The following is a 17885-nucleotide window of genomic DNA, read 5'->3' on the forward strand; positions in this document are numbered from 1 at the left end:
GCCGAGGGCTTCCCCTGAGCACCCAGAGCCAGTCACCGCCCTCTGCCTCGCGACCAGGCATGCCGAGGGCTTCCCAGGAGGCCGGTCGTGGCACACGGCGGGACAAGCATCAGCCGTTCCTGCTGGCGACGGAAAGCCTCTCGGTGGATGTCCGCAGGGCGAATGAAATGTGTGTTATCACATAAATATTACACCAGTGCTGAGTGGAGGAAAATGTAGCCACTTAGGTCCATTGGGGACAACGGCTCGCCTCAGGCACTACAGACCTAAAGATCTAAGGGAGGAGGAAAAGGGTAAAGCTGAAAACAAAAGCAGTGGCTTCTTTGTACCCTGGAGAAGTGAGCAGGACAAAACTAAGAAAGAACAACACAAAGGTTAGTATGGTACGCTGCTGCAAGCAGAGTCCTTTAAAAATCGAAATTTCACTTGATATGTAAAATTTGGAGGATTCAGGAGCCTTACAATTGTATTTAAGTCTCACAATTACTCTCAAGAGAGAAAGGAAGGAAAGTTATTAATAACGTGTCAAATTTTATGGAAACCTCAAGGAGTACAGAACATATATTTATGTAATATTTAACTTTAAGACTTATTTTTCAGGCATCCTTTCTCAGTTAACACACCCTGATCTTTCCTAACTGATCAGGCTGTCATTTTAAAGCTTTCAGTAAGTTTGCACTCATGAGACGGTGAGCACGAAAGGCTCTGAGAAACCGTAAAGTCCTCTAAAAAGAAGGAGCCCTTGCTGGTGGTGCAATGAGCTCGTGGACAGCCTGGGTGGGGAGCGCCCTCTGCTCTCCTCTCTGAAGGGCGCTCAGGGGAGCTCCCAAGGCACAGGCTCTCGCAGAGGCCTTGAAGAGTGCGCAGCGAGTGACGACTGTGGAAACGTAAAAGCAGAACCGAACGGACAACGGGCACCACTTTGAACCACGTCACAAAGCCGTCTGCAGGGCAGCACGTGTGCACGAGTTGTCAGTTCATGCAACCCGGGCCAGGGAGGGCAGGACGTGCAGAAGGCGCAGGAGGCACCTGCGGAGTCCTGAGGAGACCTGCGCCTGCCTCCAGCACCTGCAGAAGCCTCTGACAGGAAAAACGCGACTCAGCACTCCCTCCAGGGGACCACAGCCCAGGCCACACACCCGCGGAAAGGAAAATCTACACTCACAATTGCTCTTAGACCAAATTCGAGCATCTGTGGAGAAAAATATGCTGGATCTTCCTGGTCAATGCATTTGATGCAACATTAAAATATTTTAATTCAGCTTTTTTCCTTCGTGTTTCTGGACACAAAATTTAGATTAGATTTTCAAAATTGATTACATGACTTATGAAGTGGATGGTTTTTCCCCACGAAAATATAATGCTTTTGAGTCTTTGAGACAATAATGACCCATGAGAAGACAGAGGAGTTATTAAGCAGTATAGAAAGCCAAAGAACTGAGTTGGGAGTTTTTACTTTGAAGGTAAAATTTTCCTACTCTGATCTTGCTATGCACATCAACCTTCTCAATAATCTCTAACAAATACATCATCTGGCATTGTTTTCTCCATGATTTGAAGATCACAGAATCTCCATGAAATTTTATGTAATCTTTCTTAAAATATCTTCTGTTTCTTTCTTTCTTTTTTTTTCCTTTTTAAAAACAACTGAGTAATCGTCGGGGTGAATTTTACTGAGGTAGAAGTTGTAAATAGAAATTGGCCTTTTTAGCAGCAGTGAATCACGCTGAGTCGATTAACTATCTCTTGGATGTATTTTCCCGTGAATTTCTAATTAGTGGGCTTTCCTTTCGAGAATCTCCCTCATTAGAGGCTTTGCATCTATTTTCAGTTTCCATAGTGCAGGCAGACAGATCAAAGATTCTTTCTTGCACTTTCAAATTCAGAGTGATAGAAGCGTCAAATTAAGATGTTACTCGCTTTGCTTATATTTCCCAATCAATACATTTCTACTTCATTAGATAGTAGCAAGTGTTTCTATGCAACCACATGTTTATTTACAAATATAAATTTATTACCTATAATTTATCTTTTTCATTTGAAACTTTTGTAGGTATAATGTGATTATTTACTATTTGATAGTTTCAAATTAAGACCTATGGAATGTGGTATTTCCATCTAAAAAAGTGTCCTGGGGCTGAGCTGGGTCTGGATGCTGACTGTCAGTCCTGGAGCATGGCGTCCGTGACGGGTCATGAAAACCACGAGGAACCAGTGTGCGCACCGCATTCTTCAGGTCAAGAGAAGAATCTTTATGCTGCAAGTGGCTCTGTAATAAGCACCACGATGTGCCTGCCCAACGGCAGAGTTTTATTTTCTCCCTAAGAATCCACCCGCCGACTTGTGTAGCAGCTGTGGTAGATCCAGTCTACACAGGGGGCCTCGCTCTCTGTCCCTAACAAAAGACACATTTCCAAAAGTGCTTGGCATTTTTGCATTTCTTACCTAAGTATTTTCACAAGAGTAACTGCCAGACCTTTATTAAATGAAGTGACACATGTAAGAGGCTGTGGAAAACTGCAGTAGCTTTTCTCTAATTCTTTTTTTGGTGAGGAAGATTGGCCCTGAGCTGACATCTGTTGCCAATCTTCCTCTTCTTTTCTTCTTCTTCTCCCCAAAACGCTAGTACATAGTTGTATATTCTAATTGTAGGTCCTTCTAGTTGTGGCATGTTGGGGGCCGCCTCAGCATGGCCTGAGGAGTGGTGACATATCCGTGCCCAGAATCTGAACTGGTGAACCCCAGGTTACTGAAGCCAAGCATGCGAACTTAACCACTCGGCCATGGGGCCGGCCCTTCAAAAGCTGCAATATCTTTATCAATCATTATCAACACAAACTGTTATCTTTCAGTAGTAATTTTCTAATAAAATGTTACCTTATTTGGCTTTTACTGTGATGGTAAAGAAGTTATCATTGCAGTAGTTTGTTCACTGTCTCAAAACCTTAAAATGATAATCATTTACTGTTGTTTATAAAAGAGTTAAAACTGAAAAGCAAGAAGGTGGAATTATCCAGTAAAACATCCAGGAGCTTTTGCAGTGACATGAAAGCAAAGAAGAGAAAGGGAAGGGAGGTAGAGAAATAATAGAAAAATCAGTTCTTGTTAAAATTGAAAAAATGAGATGTATTCATTTCCTAAAAATAACAAAACCCAACACAGAAGAAAAATTCCCTTTAAATTTACCCGCTAAGAACAGCGTGTCACGATGTTAAAGGAAATACCACAATGTGATCATTTAACGACCACCTGCGCGGGACGTTCTGGCTGAGCATCGTCCTTGCCCGCCCGTGGACATCTCCCAAGACCCGCTGCCCTGAGGGTACTACTTGTGTCAGGACCAGCCGCCCCTGAGTGACTCGCAGTGCATCTGTGCCCAGAGCGCTACCGACACTGATGGCCAGAGTGGGATTTCACAGCACTGCGTGAGGACCAGCAAAGCCTCACAGGGGTTCAAGGATCACTTTCAGCCCTGACAGAAGCTGGAATTTGGGTAGGCTTGAGTGACAAGAGGATTTTGACAGGCAGGATGAGAGATCAAGAACCTTCCAGTTGGAAGGTTTAGCACCTGTAAAGGCGCAAAGAAAGAAGTCTGAAGGTGTGCCTTCCGAACCCAAGGAAGGTAAGTCGGGCTGGAGCACTGTCAGGAACGAGGGGACACACGTGAGAGGGGAACACACAGGCATCAGTGACGTCAAACACAAAGTAGACATCTCTTACCGACGTTTTCTTTTATGCACACCTCCTTGGTTTCATATCGGCACAAGACCTGTGGTCTATACTGTAAGTTAAATTTTATCCACATCAGATTCGTGCCTAGGGACTTTCTGTGGCCTCAGCAAGAAGAGCTTGGGGCCTGGAAGGGCAGAATTCAGACTGGAGTGTGAGGAGGACAGAGTGGCTCATGAGGCAAGAGACAGAACACGGAAAAACCCTTTCAAAGGTCTCACTGATTCAGGGAAATCCCCGTGTGCCCAGTGCGGCCATGTGCCAACTGCTGGGACAGACCATGGGTGATGGGGCAGACACAGACCCTGAGCTCCCAACTGGGGACAGTAGGGAGGAGGGGGCGGCAGGGAGCAGGGGATGGGCCTCCACCACTTCAGGGAAGCAGCTAAGGCAGGGATCAACCTCGAGGGTGAGGCTGAGATCTGAAGATGCTCGTCCTTGTGGGGTAACCGGCATTCTGGAGAATCACTGTCTCTAAAGGAAGATGATACCAATGGGTGCTGGGTATAAGTACAAACACCTCAGGAATAAGGGGAAAAAAATGGAAAGTCAGGGTAGTCGTGTAAAGAACTCCTGACTCTGAGAAGCAGAGTGTGTCTGGGGACCACTCACGACCCCCGTTCTGCATTGTCTCCCGCTGCATCTTGCAGGACGGGCACTAAGTTCCTGGCCTGGAGGAGAGGTCAGGAAACTTTCTCCTTAAAGGACAAGACAGTGAGTATTTTCAGCTTCATGGGCCACAAGGTCTCGGCGTTTGCAGCACGAAAGCTGCCACGGACTGCACATAAATGAACGAGCATGGCTGCCCTTCAATAAAACGGTCTCTATGGGGGGCTGGCCCAGTGGCGCAGCGGTTAAGTGTTCACGTTCCACTTTGGCGGCCCAGGGTGCACTGGTTCTGATCCCGGGTGTGGACATGGCACCACTTGGCAAGCCATGCTGTGGCAGGCGTCCCACATATAAAGCAGAGGAAGATGGGCACGGATGTTAGCTCAGGGCCAGTCTTCCTCAGCAAAAAGAGGAGGATTGACAGCAGATGTTAGCTCAGGGTTAATCTTACTCAAAAATAAATAAATAAATAAATTTAAAAAATGGTCTTTATGGGCACCAAAATGGAATTTCATATAATTTTCACATCACTAAATATTGTGATTGTTTACAACCATATGAAAAAAGGTAAGAATAATTCTTAGCTTGTGAGCTGTAGGAAACAGGCTTTGAGCTGGAGTGTGCTGACCAGAGTCAGGGAAGGCAGGCTGGGCAGAGGGTGGAGGGGGCGCATGCGCAGAGAACTGAGTCTCTCTCTGCAGATCGTTATTCTTCTGAGGTGGGTACCATTTATTATTCCAGTTTATAGCTGGGGAAACTGAGGCTCAAATAGGCCTCACACTTTCTGTTTTCTTCAAGAGTCTTCCAGACCGCCTTCCTTTATATTCTATACTTCTTTCCAGGCAGATTCATTGACCACAGGGACCATTTCTGATGACCCTCAACTGCCCAAAATCCTTCCCATTGACTGTCCCAACCTCCACATGGCCAGAAGTGACAAAGCATGTCCCACCCCAGGGCCCACTCAGTGAGGGCAAGACCACGCAGTCTCAGCTCCGACACCCCTCCTCCCACTGCCCAGACTCCAGCGTACACAGGACTATGCCATCTTGCAGACTCGTCCAGCTAGTCCTCGCCCGCCCTGGAGAGGCCTTCTGCAATGGGGCCCTAAGTGGTCTTCCTAAATACACTTTTCTTAAGTGAAAAAAGGCAGTATTATAGAACAAAGTGAAATGTCGAGAACCTATGATTGCTTTAAAAAAGCGGCATAGAGCCGGCACCTCGCTGTGTGCATGTGCAGCTGGAGGGGGTCACAGTGAGGTACTGAGAGCATATGGGCTACTGCAACCTCTGAGAGCTGTGTGCATGTGCAGCTGGAGGGGGTCACAGTGAGGTGACTGAGAGCACAGGCTCTACTGCAACCTCTGAGAGCTGTGTGGCCTCCAGCGAGTCGGGGAACCTGCCAAATGGGAATAACAATCGCACCTTGTGGCCGTGTTCTGAGGACTGGAGAAATGAATACACAAAAGCAGTTAAAACACCGGGTGGCACGTGTTAATTACTCAATATATAATAGCTATCATTGCTGGTGATTTTATCAATATTAATAACACAAATACATAAAAAACTAGCTAATAATATAGTAATATTTTCACAGTGAATTTGTAGTTGGTGGTGCTTTGCAGGAGTTTTATGTATCTTCTTTTTGCTTTTCTATGTTTAAAAATCTGAAAGACATTAGTAAAATAAATCAACAAAAAAATCTCTATATAAAACCATTCTGCATTAAATGAAGATGCATTGAAACTGGTCATCTGCTGTAAAAATAATTAGACACGTTTGTCTTTGCATTTGAGCTACCTGAAATATTTTATAACACCCATCCTGACACTGATCTCATGCTTAAGAATTATCTTAGTACAGTTAACAATAATTATCACTGTATATAATTATTGAGCGCTTGGTATTGTGCCTTGAAGACACATTAATAAATGTTAGTTTCCTTTCCTCCTCTAAATCCTAAAATACAAATTTATTATAAAAAAGTAATTCCACTCAAATATTTCTTCTGCCAAACCAATCTAAAGGTGTATCTACATATTAGCCACACTCAAAATTTATAGTTCAGAGCAAGGAAAAGAACAAAAATAGAGCAGCTGGCGTATGTTTGAAAATACTAATCCTTATTAGGGCATCTCTTCAGAAGACGAGTTACTATGGCTGAATTGAATCTCTACTAACAGTGGTGAATTCCTCAGGCGGACAGATCAGTAAATACAAGGGCCCATGCTTACATTCATCTGACGGTTTTGCAGACTTGAGAATCATTGCTGGCACCATGATTTTGCTCTCAGGAAACAAGGAACATGAAACATTACATTCCTCAGAATGTTTCTCTCGTGCTGTTAAATGAACCAAATAAATGAGGCACGGACAAGAAGCTTGGATTTCAGCAATACTTCGATCCACAAGAGCTTTCACTTTCTGAAACTTTTAGGGGGCGCCCATCCTTTGTGAGAAGTTTTGCTTCCATTGTTAGTAATCGGCAGAGACAAGACTTTCTTGGAACATGCAAGGAGGTCACCCAGGCTTCCTTCCCCACAACTACAACTTACTTTTGTTAAGGAAACGGTGAAGAGTCTTCACAAAGCAGCACTAGACAGAATATTCTGGTCAATGCACTTGGCTGGAAGGAGAAAAACGTTAAGTCCTGGGGCAAATGGAAGTCCCTCACTTATTGTCCCAAGGTCAGCAAGCTGGGAGGCGCAAGCTGGCGCTCACTCGACTGACCTCATGACTTGCTTTGCCTGTGTGCCTTTTGGGAAGAAAACTGGAAAAAGATTAGCAGAAGGGGATTGAATACCTTGGACATTTTCTTGGCATGACTGTTGTTTAAGAACCATGTGGATTTTATGGTAAGGCCTTGAACTCGCGGTGAAATTAGCTTAATTAGCTTACTCAGCACCATCCCTTTAGGTGCAAGGGGTTAGAGTTATTGTTTTCTCACTCTATGTTAGTCTTTTCTTGAGAGTGGGACAGGGAAATTTTGTTAGTTTCTTCTATGATTTCCTCTTGAGAAATTAGCTATGCCTTGGAAATTCATTAACTCTTCTTAAACTATTTTGAAATTAACCATCTATAAATCTATTGAAAACTTCTTAGAATACTTGTATTTTTTGCCTATATAATCATGTAAGATAACAAACCCTGTATGGTTTTCAACTCTATTGCAAACCTTCTGAAATGTTTCATTCCTATGATTATAATGAAATAATTAATTTCATTGAGATAAATTACCAAAGAAAAGAAAAAAATCTTTTAGATGCATATTCTGAGGAAGAATAAGAAAAAGATCTGCTTATCACCTTGGGAAGAGGTGATACCAACAGATGAAGGAGGGAGGGTGGAGCTTCAATTCTCCCCAACGAGACTAATGTCACAGTGGAAAGAGTCAAAATCACGAATGGCAGCCCAAGCAGGTGAACTCCCAGAATGAAGATCAATCAAATTTTATCTCGGAACCCTGAAGATGGGCAAGATGATCTCAAAGGGTCTTGAGATGATCTCAGAAATGCTGGCAAGGACACTGGAGATGCACAAAGGCAGGGTGACAGTCATGAGAGACACAAGAACAGCTCGTATGAACTTGACACCTGCAAGCGTGACCCTGACCCCAGTGAATGTCTTTAAGGTCACCTTTCAGAGACTGTGCATGGCCCAAACCCAATGGAAGCCCAGCGCTGATCAGCGGTGCTTTCTCTGGTACCAACTGACTTCTGACTTCTCCCCGCCCTGTCTCCTCACTCCCTCCACTTGCTTTGCCTCCTGCACACTGAGGAGACCCAAGGCCTCTGACTCAAGCTCCTTCAGCTCTCAGTATTCCCATTGCAACATCCCTCTGGATTTCAAACATTTCCTCTTTTCTATCAGACTCAGGGAAAGAGCCATCTTCCCATCTCTCCAGGAATAACCTTGTGTCCTTGAATCATCCCCTCTGTTCTCTGGGACTTTGCTCCATTAGTTGAAATTCTTCATCTTGTGTCTTTCCATCTCTTCATCTGCAGGTGCTCCTTCCACAGCTCATCCTGAAAAAATGCTCAGGGCCCCTTTATTCTGAGAGGCACTCACACCCGCTCCTTACTTCTAGCAGCCCCTCAATTACAGAGTTGGTACCTGAACAATCCTTAATAAACGCTGGTAGAATGAATGAGAGGAAGACTGTTTACTCTTGATCTCCTTCCTTCCTAAAGCTTCCTGGATAGACGTTCACAGTAACTACCTGTCTTTACCCTCCCTCCAGCCCCAGCCCCACCAGCTGCACAGGCTTTAGGGTGGTGGGGCAGCCTCACTCTCCCCACTGTCGAGGGACAGGCCCTTGAGCCCGCACCCATGTCTCTGCTGTTCTAGCTCCTCCCACCTGTGACAAGGGCCTCATCTCAAGTCCAGGTCAGGAGAGAGGGTGAAGTGGAGGCGAAAGAGACGGTGGTTACAGAGAGACAGCTGAAAGGAACGACAAAGCAGAGAGGAAGGGGCTCCACTCGTGCTGAATGCTCCCCACACTGGACACACTCTGTCGTCACCCTGCTCACTAGTCTACTCCAACTTGGGCCAGGAACAACCCCTCAGTCCCCACGTCCAACGGTCTAGTCTCATTCCCTAGCTTCTTCGATCTTTCCGTAGGATTCCCCAGCCTCCCTACAACACTGTGTCTTCCCTGGGACCTCTATGTCTCCTCCTCTCTGCTCTCCCACTCCTTTTCTGGACCCTGCTCTCCTCTCCTCCACACCCTCCTGTCTTCTCTCACCAGTTATTCCTGAATGTGGACGGTTCACCTTGTCTTCTGTTGATTCCACCTTCAGGTCACTCTTTTTTCTGATTAAGCTCTTTCCTTCCCATTTCCAGAGCTATGTCTCTACCTCGCCACATCCTAATTTTTCGTCTCATCCACTGGCCTCCTCACTTCCTCGCTGACTTTGGACACCTGCTCCAGTTAAGTGTCCAGGAGCACAGCTTGCTTTCTTCTGTTCTCTTGGTTAGACGTTCTCCATCAGTGAGCAAAGCCCCTTAAAGGGCCTTAAGTCCTGGCCCCATCCTCTTTTCTAAATGTGTTTCCCACTACAAGCCCTTTCATACACTTTTGCTTTAACCAAACCGTGTTCATGGGTTGGGACAATTTATGAAATATATATTTGTGCTTTCTCCCTGTATTTTTCCTTCCCTTTTCCACAAAATTATTAGCCTTCTAATAATTTCCACAAAATTATTTTATGCCTTACAGTCTGAGATTAATGGTTTTATTGTGTAACAAAAACATTCAAATCAATTATTCTAGTGTTTCTTAAAATTGGATAAATTCCAGATAGGGATTTCTGGGATTATAGGTCTGGGAAAGAGAAAGTTTAGGGAAAATTAAAAAACGAGAAAACTATTTTAAGGGTTTGTAACTATAAAGACTGTGGTATCACCGAAAGGCAGGGCTGGAAATTCAGATATGTGGACATACTGAGCTTGTTTACAGTGGGGCATCCAAGAGGAGCTTTCTTAAATTATAATTAAAGAATATTTCTTGTGAGAGGAGGAATCTGGAAACACAGATTTGATGGTCATATGCATGAGCTGAAGCAACAAAAAATAAATTTCTTAGAATGAGAATTCTAAATGTTGACAAATCTTCATAGGAGAGAGGAAATATAATCATTGAGAGAGGAAAAAATGTCACTCATAGAAGACAGAAAAGGGAGCAACAACAGCCGTGCACTGAGACAGAGTGGTTCCTGAGGTTTGTCACCGTTTGTCACCTGCCTTAGAAAGATCAAGAAGAATGAGGCCATGTTACCAAATCAAGGTGAAATTATGATGGAGAAAGAGAAACGTAAAAGTTCATAGCTGGCTAAGTTCACGGGGGGACATCCGGGCCAACCCACCCCCCAGACAAGTCAAGTGCGTCCTGGGAAGACGACGCCACGTTTACTCACTGAGCCACTTTGGGACAGAACGATTTCCTTATCCTCGCTTTGAAATCCAATGCTCTTTTGCTCCCACACACGGCAACCTAACCCCTAACTAGAGTTTCCACAAAAGTTATTAACTCAACTTCCGGGAAGGCAGACACCATGTGAAACTCAACAGTGACTGTCACCGGGATAAAATTTAAGTTCACAAAGCAAAGGGGCCGAGTGTTTCAGAGACAGTCATTTGAACCTATTACCTGCAAAGCAGGGCCACAAGTACAGCTCCCACGTAAAATTATTACTCTGTTTTATTCTAAGAAAATGGAATTCTCCTCACTGGCGAACAACAGAGAGGGAACTAACTATAGGGAAAAACAAGAAGAGCGAGAAGTGGAAAGTTGGGGACAAAGACAGCCGTCTCCTCACCTGAAGTCTCTCCCACAGGGAGCACTGCTCCCTGAAGAGACATCAAGGGACATTTCCATCCCTCCCAAGGGATGAAGCGTCCCGAAATCGGGCGGTGAAAGCCTCACCCACACCCACACCCACACCCACACTGTAAAGCACCATCGCATCAACACTAAAAACCAAGAACACCACCGTCAAACACAGAACCAAACCGGGAACAACGCCTCCCGGCCTCAGGAAGAACCCGACCCTAAGGCAGACGGGCAAGATTCCCCTTCACAGAAAACAGCTCGTCTCACCCCGACAGTGGGGAGACAGACCCATCATGGGGATGCTGGCTAACTTAGGTTCCTTCTAATACTATATTTTCAGAAAGATAAACCTCTGTTTAGATAAAAAGCTGTATACACTACGTCAATTTCTTAATGGCTCAGAATTTCCAGCCTCTAATTTATTTGACAATTTGTCCAGTAGGATGCATAATTAAAAACAGGTAGTTTCTAGGATGCCAAGTTGACCAAAGGAGTTCATGAACATTTTTTGGTAGAAGTAAATTTTGAGACAAGACTTTTGCTGTTAAGGAACAAAAAAATAGAACCGAGGGTGACAATGGGAGAAACAGGCGCCGATGAGTGAAATCAGTTCAGTATTTCACTTACCTCTGGTGCCCACAGCACTGAGCACAGTAATGAATTACCTAATATGTCTGTTCAAATATTATATAAGTTTAGGCAGCTTTTATATTTTATAATACAGAAATAACCATCCTCCCTCTGTGTTCGCTTTTTTCCTGTATACCTTGAGGGCATAAAGCTTTTAAGATTTATAAGCAGTATAAAAATGTGAAACTCCGATTTGTATTAAAACATTATTCTTTGCACAAATCCACTGACCCATTTTTCTAGAGTAAAAATAACTCCTGGGTTTTGACTTGCATTGAAAATATAACAATTACAGTTCAATTATTCCATTCATACAGTGCGTTTAATAGTATATTTCAAGTTGCACAACTGACCTTCTTTTCTGTAAAAGTACAGAGACAGCCTAAATTATAAGTGATTGTATTATGGAACATTTTGAAAGGAGAATCCTGTTGCTTTTCTTGCATTTAAATCAATTTGGATCTTTAATACTTCTTTGCATTTCCTTGCATATTTGTAAACATGGCTTTAATGTTTTCTCACTTAAAGGAAAATACATGACCACCTTATAGATTGACAAGTGATACCTTATTAGACAGCTGTACAGGAAAAATAAATAAACCCATACAAATAACAGATTTCCAGAGACGGAAAAACAAACTTCCTTTGCAAAGCAGAATCCGTACACTGGACAATCCCGTCACACCCATGGCGTGGAGACCGGCTCCCGTTGCTCCAGCAGGAACCTGACACGTGTACGTGGGGTTCGCATCACTCACCTGTCTGGCTTAGCTGGGATGTGCTTCTGCTCCTTCGAGACACTATGGCAACCACCTTGGCACTCAGGCTGGATCTCCTCTTCTTTCCACCTGCTCCAACGGTACCCACAGCCGTGTCTGACTGGCTGCCGTCATTATGCTCCAGTGTGTACATCTCTCCACTCACACTGGTGCTCTTCGTGATGGCTCTTCCTGAAGTCCCCATCCGTCTGCCTTGCATTTTAGGGGTAAATGAACTATATTTACAAAGTAAAAACATATATGCATCCATAAATTACAGGTCAGCATAATTAGAATCCTAAATCTAATTTACTGTGAAATCATCCAGGCAAATTTTTAGGGGTAAAGCCAGTTGAGTAGCATTCATATAGCTATAAATACTTTAAGATCACATCCCTAAATATGTTCTATCTAGATGTACCTTAAAACAATATTATTTCAACACAGAGTAACTGATAAGCTTTTTAAAGACAATAAAAAGGAACACAACCAATGCTATCTGTGGGGAGGTAAACGTGACAGATCAATTCTGTAAATAGTTACTATGTTACCCTCAGAGAACAACTAAAATATTTAAATCAATAAGAAAAGTTCATATACGTTCCCGAGGAGAAAAGTATTGCCAAAAATTGACACTCTGAATTTGCTACATGAAGAGGTTTAAAAATGAAAACATTATTTGTTCCAGTTTTCCTTTGGAATTCCAACTGGCAGACATCTCTTTTGCTACGTGAGACTTGATGAGTCTAGGAAAGACGCTAATGAGGCGAAAAATGCATTTGGCTCCTTCCTTGTCCTCTGGTCACCTTCCCCTCCACGCAAACTCCACCTCATTTTCCTCTTTCAGGGCTTCAAACTCATGCTCTAGGTTGAAACGTTCCTTTCTTTGTTCTTTCCTATCAAAAACCTGTGTATGTTCCCAGATTGTACTACTTCATCTGAATAGATCATCGTATTTCTCTCCCAAACGAGCACGTTATCGTTGAGAATCTCAGGCACCAAGAAAGGTCAATGGGAAACAGAATCCTCCCTATTTGCCAAAATAAGTGCACGTCTGTGAGGGGGGAGCAGTGGGCAGGCGAGTGGGGAGCGGGCTGTGAGGGTCCCCGATCTTCACGCTACATTGACACGCAGCCATGTCATCCATCGAGAAAAGCCCTTTGTGGTCCAATAAAGACCAGTTTGATATATCTGAAATGATCCTCTTAATTTGATGTCTCTTCAAAATATTTGTAGAAATTGGATTACATGACCCTCACCACCATCTTGATGGTCTGTTTCTTGTTTTGAAATACAAAATACATGACCTAATATAGCTTCTTTTAACAGGGATGACACAATGCGCCAGCTGGAATAAATCCCAACATGATAGAAACGATAAAACAGAAAGTAGGGATCATGCAACACGTGGCCACATTTATAATGAGTGTTTCAGTAGAAAGGGAAATTCATGTGGGGTGAGTCCAGAAAGGTGGGAGGGCAAGATTGTGGGGGGCTTGGAAGCATGAAAAAGAGACAAGATTGCTTGGACCTTAGATCCCTTCATGAATCAGGAACTGCAAACAGAGACCTCTGGGATAATTTAGAGTTTTTAATCCCTAGCAGCATTTCTGGAATTGGTCCACATTAAAATTCTTCTGACAATACAATAATAAGAGATTCATATTCTTTCATTTTATTCCACACGAACTCAAAGTTTTAAAGGCCATTTGCAAATCTGCTAATTTTGCTATGCATTTAACACAGTCTCTTTTTCAAGAGATTAATGAGGACAGTATTACATATGACCAGTCGAAAACTGATTCCTGTGGGTTTATACGCCCAACTCCAGCGAACCTTCTCTCCTGATAAATACTATGGTCAGTTTTTCTGTGTCTTCACCAGTTTATTTGAATGCATTACCTAAACCTGTCACCTGCCTTAAGTCTACTCTTACTGTCTGCTTTACCACAATTTTACTTGCAGAATTCTGCTGAAGGATGTACAGAAATGTCAGGATTTGGTCAGTTTCACAGTCATAATATCCATCTTCAACCAAACACCTGTGATTGAGAAATCGGCAGTTCCATCTCTCATCATTCTCTTCAGCACACTCCCCACAGTGGTCATTGTAAACTCTCTTCTCACGATTTCAATTTTACGTTCACAGGGAAGTATGGATAAACTAACATGTACCTTTTTTCTCCCATTATTCCCATGAAAATGGACTTCTATCACAACTCTCAATTTGTATTTTAAAAATCATTCCACAAAAAACCACTATTGTAAAATTTTGGACAATGTTCTTTAGGTTATAGAGAAGCTTAAAAGAACAGAAAAATGCTTTCTATAATATTTCTATCATGAAAATGTATTCAAGATGAGCTAGGAAGATTCAAAAAATTTTCCATGGATATTTTATTACAGCAATGAAATGATCTACAAGGTTGACAAAAATTCTGAAAAAGATTTAAGGATATACGTGTATGGGGAGTGAGTCAAGAAGTTATGTTAAAAGTGATTTTGTGAATAAATATGATACAATTTTTCCTCCCAAAATAAAATACTTTGTTTAGAAGCTTAAAAGCATTCTTAGTGGATCTAAGGACAGTGCATAGCTTCCTAAAGAATCCAGAACACCATGTTGATTGAGAAGATGTTAAGGCATTTTCAATTCTTCTGTCACCTAACGGAGGGCACAGGGTCGGGGGTCTGCTCAGCCAGATTAATTAAATCGATGTGAAGGTCACGTTTCAGCACAAATGTTTTCTACCCTCCTGTTTCTTAGCCTTTTATTTGTCCTGCTTCCCCTGCCTGGATACCTATTCCTGTCATTTTGGTGGCGTGAACCCTTCAAGACGCATGTTAAGGCTCTCTGCTTTATAGAGCTTTTCCAGGTCTCGCAGCCCTCTGTTGTGTATTTTGCACTGGTCATATTGAACTTCCCATGTTTTCGGTTGGCATGCACCTTACACACCACACACTTGCTACAGGCCCCCGGCCCCCGCCGAGTGAGCCCACGATTGGTGGGAATGAGACCTCCCAGTGCACAGGCAGACTGGGATCCACCCACCTGTAAACCAGCACAGCCACCGTTCTTCCGTGACAGCCCCTGCTTCTCCCTGACTTTCTGCTGAACACTGTGCTCAGAGCTTCACACACACAGAGCTGCCTGTGTGTCCTCTCCTCCCACTCTCTTATGAACTCATCTGAATCTGGCCGCGCCCCTGCGACCCCACCAAAGCTGCCTCTCACTCAAGTCACCAGTGACGCCTCTCAGCCCTCATCCTTTGACCTCTCAGTTCATCACGTAGGTGACAATGCACTTGATTCTTCTGATCTTGCAGATACTCTGTTCTCATGACTTTCCCGCCTGGTGCCTCCCAGGCAGGATCTTCATCTTCTTCATCACTAACTGCTGGAGTTGGTCAGAGCCCGGCCCCTGGACCTGTACTCTCCCCAGGGCACAATCCCTGGATGCCCCATCTGGTCCCAAGCTTCACCTACTTCTGAGTGCTGCAAATCTCAGCAGCTTTTCTCCGCCTTGTCTCAGCTCTTAACTCCAGATTTATGTATCTGGTTCTCAGCTCATGTCCCTGCTCGGATAAGTCTGATGAGGCTCTCAAAGATAAGGCGTCCAATCCAACCAAAAACTGCCCCCTCTCTAGGATCGCACATCACACTAATGACCCCATTCACCCAATGGCTCAGAGGAATGGCTGCCTCCTTCCCATTAAGAAAAAAAAATCTAAACTTGGAACTTAGACCAAAAAAAAAAAAAAAACAATTGTCTTGGGGCTGGCTTGGTGGTGTAGTGGTTAAGTTTGTGTGCTCTGCTTTGGCGGCCTGGGGTTTGTGGGTTTGGATCCGCTCATCAAGCCATGCTGTGGACTTAATCTTATTCCAGTATTTCGTTTTTTTCAATGATTATACGTCTGCATATATAAGTATACGAGTTTCCTGAATCATGTTTGGAACCAGTTTGTCAACTGTTTGGTTTTCTCACTAATGAGTTAAAACTCTGACATCTGCTGTCTTTCTTATAACTATTCTTTAATTTTGAGAATTATGTATTGATGGTGTCAGAAGTCCCATGAAAATGCCCAAATGGACTCCTTGCTGGATAACTGTGTTGTCCCAGGAGGCACCCACCCCTGGACTCTTTAAGCCCAAGGATGCCTTTTCCTGGCTCCTCAATTTAACATCAAGAGGCAACAGAACGTTACTGTCGGTCTCTGTTTTCTTTCTTCTGCCTCTGGTTTTCCATGTTTGTTTGTTGCTGGTGCTGGTTCTTAGTACATTTGTCTCTTATTTTGCTTTTCTTGTGACTGACAATACACTCCCTGCTGGTGGCAGCAACAACAAGGAATCTCTCTGCGGGTGGGATCTGTTGGGGGCAGACATCAGGGATATGGTGAAGGTTAGGAGCAGACGACAGAGAATCTGGTTGCTAGTCTTTAAGTGTCTTAACGCCTCTGTCGGCCACCAGAGCTCACATCACTCATGAATGCCTCGTGCACTGAAAGAGGAACCAACCTTTAAAGTCTGGCTTGGGTCTCTGTGGTAATTTTGGACCTACGGCTGAGCGGTAAAACTGAGCGGCTAGTTCTCTCTGTAGGTTTAAAAATAGTCTTTTCATTTGGTGATAAAAATTTCTGCCTTTGTGTGCGCCCCAGGGAAAGCTGTCTAGATAGATATTAGATCTGAAGCTATCTCAAATCTAATAGAGCTCCTTTTCTGGTTGAACTACACAGATAACTAAGTGTTTATATAATTCCAGTATAGTTAACTAAAGAATCCCCAGAGAAAAAAGAAACTGGACTTCTAATACTTTGAATATGCTCACCTTTTAAGAAAAATCCATTCTCAAGAAGTTGCTAACAAAAGAATTGTAATATAAGAATCTAAATCCACAAGCAAAGTGAATTCTTGGAGATATCAAATTAGTTTGATAAATTTGGTTTAAATAGAGCTTTATGGAAACCACAATGAGATGCTACTTCACACGCACTAGGACAGTGATAACAAAAAAGAGGCAGTGACACGTGTTGATGACAATCTGGAGAGACTGGAACCCTCATGCAATGCTCATGGAATGTAAAATGACGCAGCAGCTTTAGAAAATAGTTTGGCAGTTTAGTCAAACAGTTAAATTACACTTAGAGTTACCATATGACAGTAATTCCATTCAAAAGTTAAAATCAGAGTTACCATGTGGCCCAGCAATTCTGTTCTTAGGTACAGGCTCAAAAGAATTGAAAACACATGTCCATACAAACACTTACATAAGAATATTCATATCAACAGTATTCATGACACTTAAAAAGAGGAAATAATCGAAATGCCCATCAACTGACGAATGGAGAAACAAAACATGGTCTATCCACACAATGGAAGATTGTCAACCACAGAAAGGAATGAAGCACTGACTCACATTACAGACGTGGATGCAGGTGAAAACGTCACACTATGAGAAAGAAGCCAAATACAAAAGCTACATACTGTACGATTCCATTTAAATGAAGAGCCCAAAGTCAAACCCATAGAGACAGCATGTGGATCAGTGGTTGCCAGGGGCTGGAGGAGAGCAATGGGGAGTGACTGCTAATGGGCGTGGGTTTCTCTTGGGGGATGATAAAAATATTCTGGAATTAGACATATGATAGTTGCACAATTAACTGTGAATATACTAAAAATCACTGAACATGGTGAATCTTATGGTATGTGATTATATCTCAGTTTTTTAAAAAACAGCTTTACGCCCTCTTCCAGATTTTATCAACGTGGTATATAATATAAGCACAAGATTTTATTTTATTTTTTAAGCTTTAGCTTGGTTTCCTCATGGA

At 43.2% G+C, this 17885-nt stretch overlaps 1 protein-coding gene across 1 annotated transcript in view; it reads right to left on the reverse strand.

Moving 5' to 3' along the window:
- The window catches only part of RIMS1 (regulating synaptic membrane exocytosis 1), a 414621-nt gene that overhangs the window by 42293 nt on the left and 354443 nt on the right, over positions 1–17885 (reverse strand). Inside the window, exon 31 of the mRNA XM_046639771.1 lies at positions 12058–12293. Coding sequence (XP_046495727.1) covers positions 12058–12293 — 236 coding nt within the window. The remainder of the gene's footprint in view (positions 1–12057; positions 12294–17885) is intronic.

The sequence above is a fragment of the Equus quagga genome, chromosome 15 (genome assembly GCF_021613505.1).
Source record: "Equus quagga isolate Etosha38 chromosome 15, UCLA_HA_Equagga_1.0, whole genome shotgun sequence".
Classification (NCBI taxonomy): Eukaryota; Metazoa; Chordata; class Mammalia; order Perissodactyla; family Equidae; genus Equus; species Equus quagga.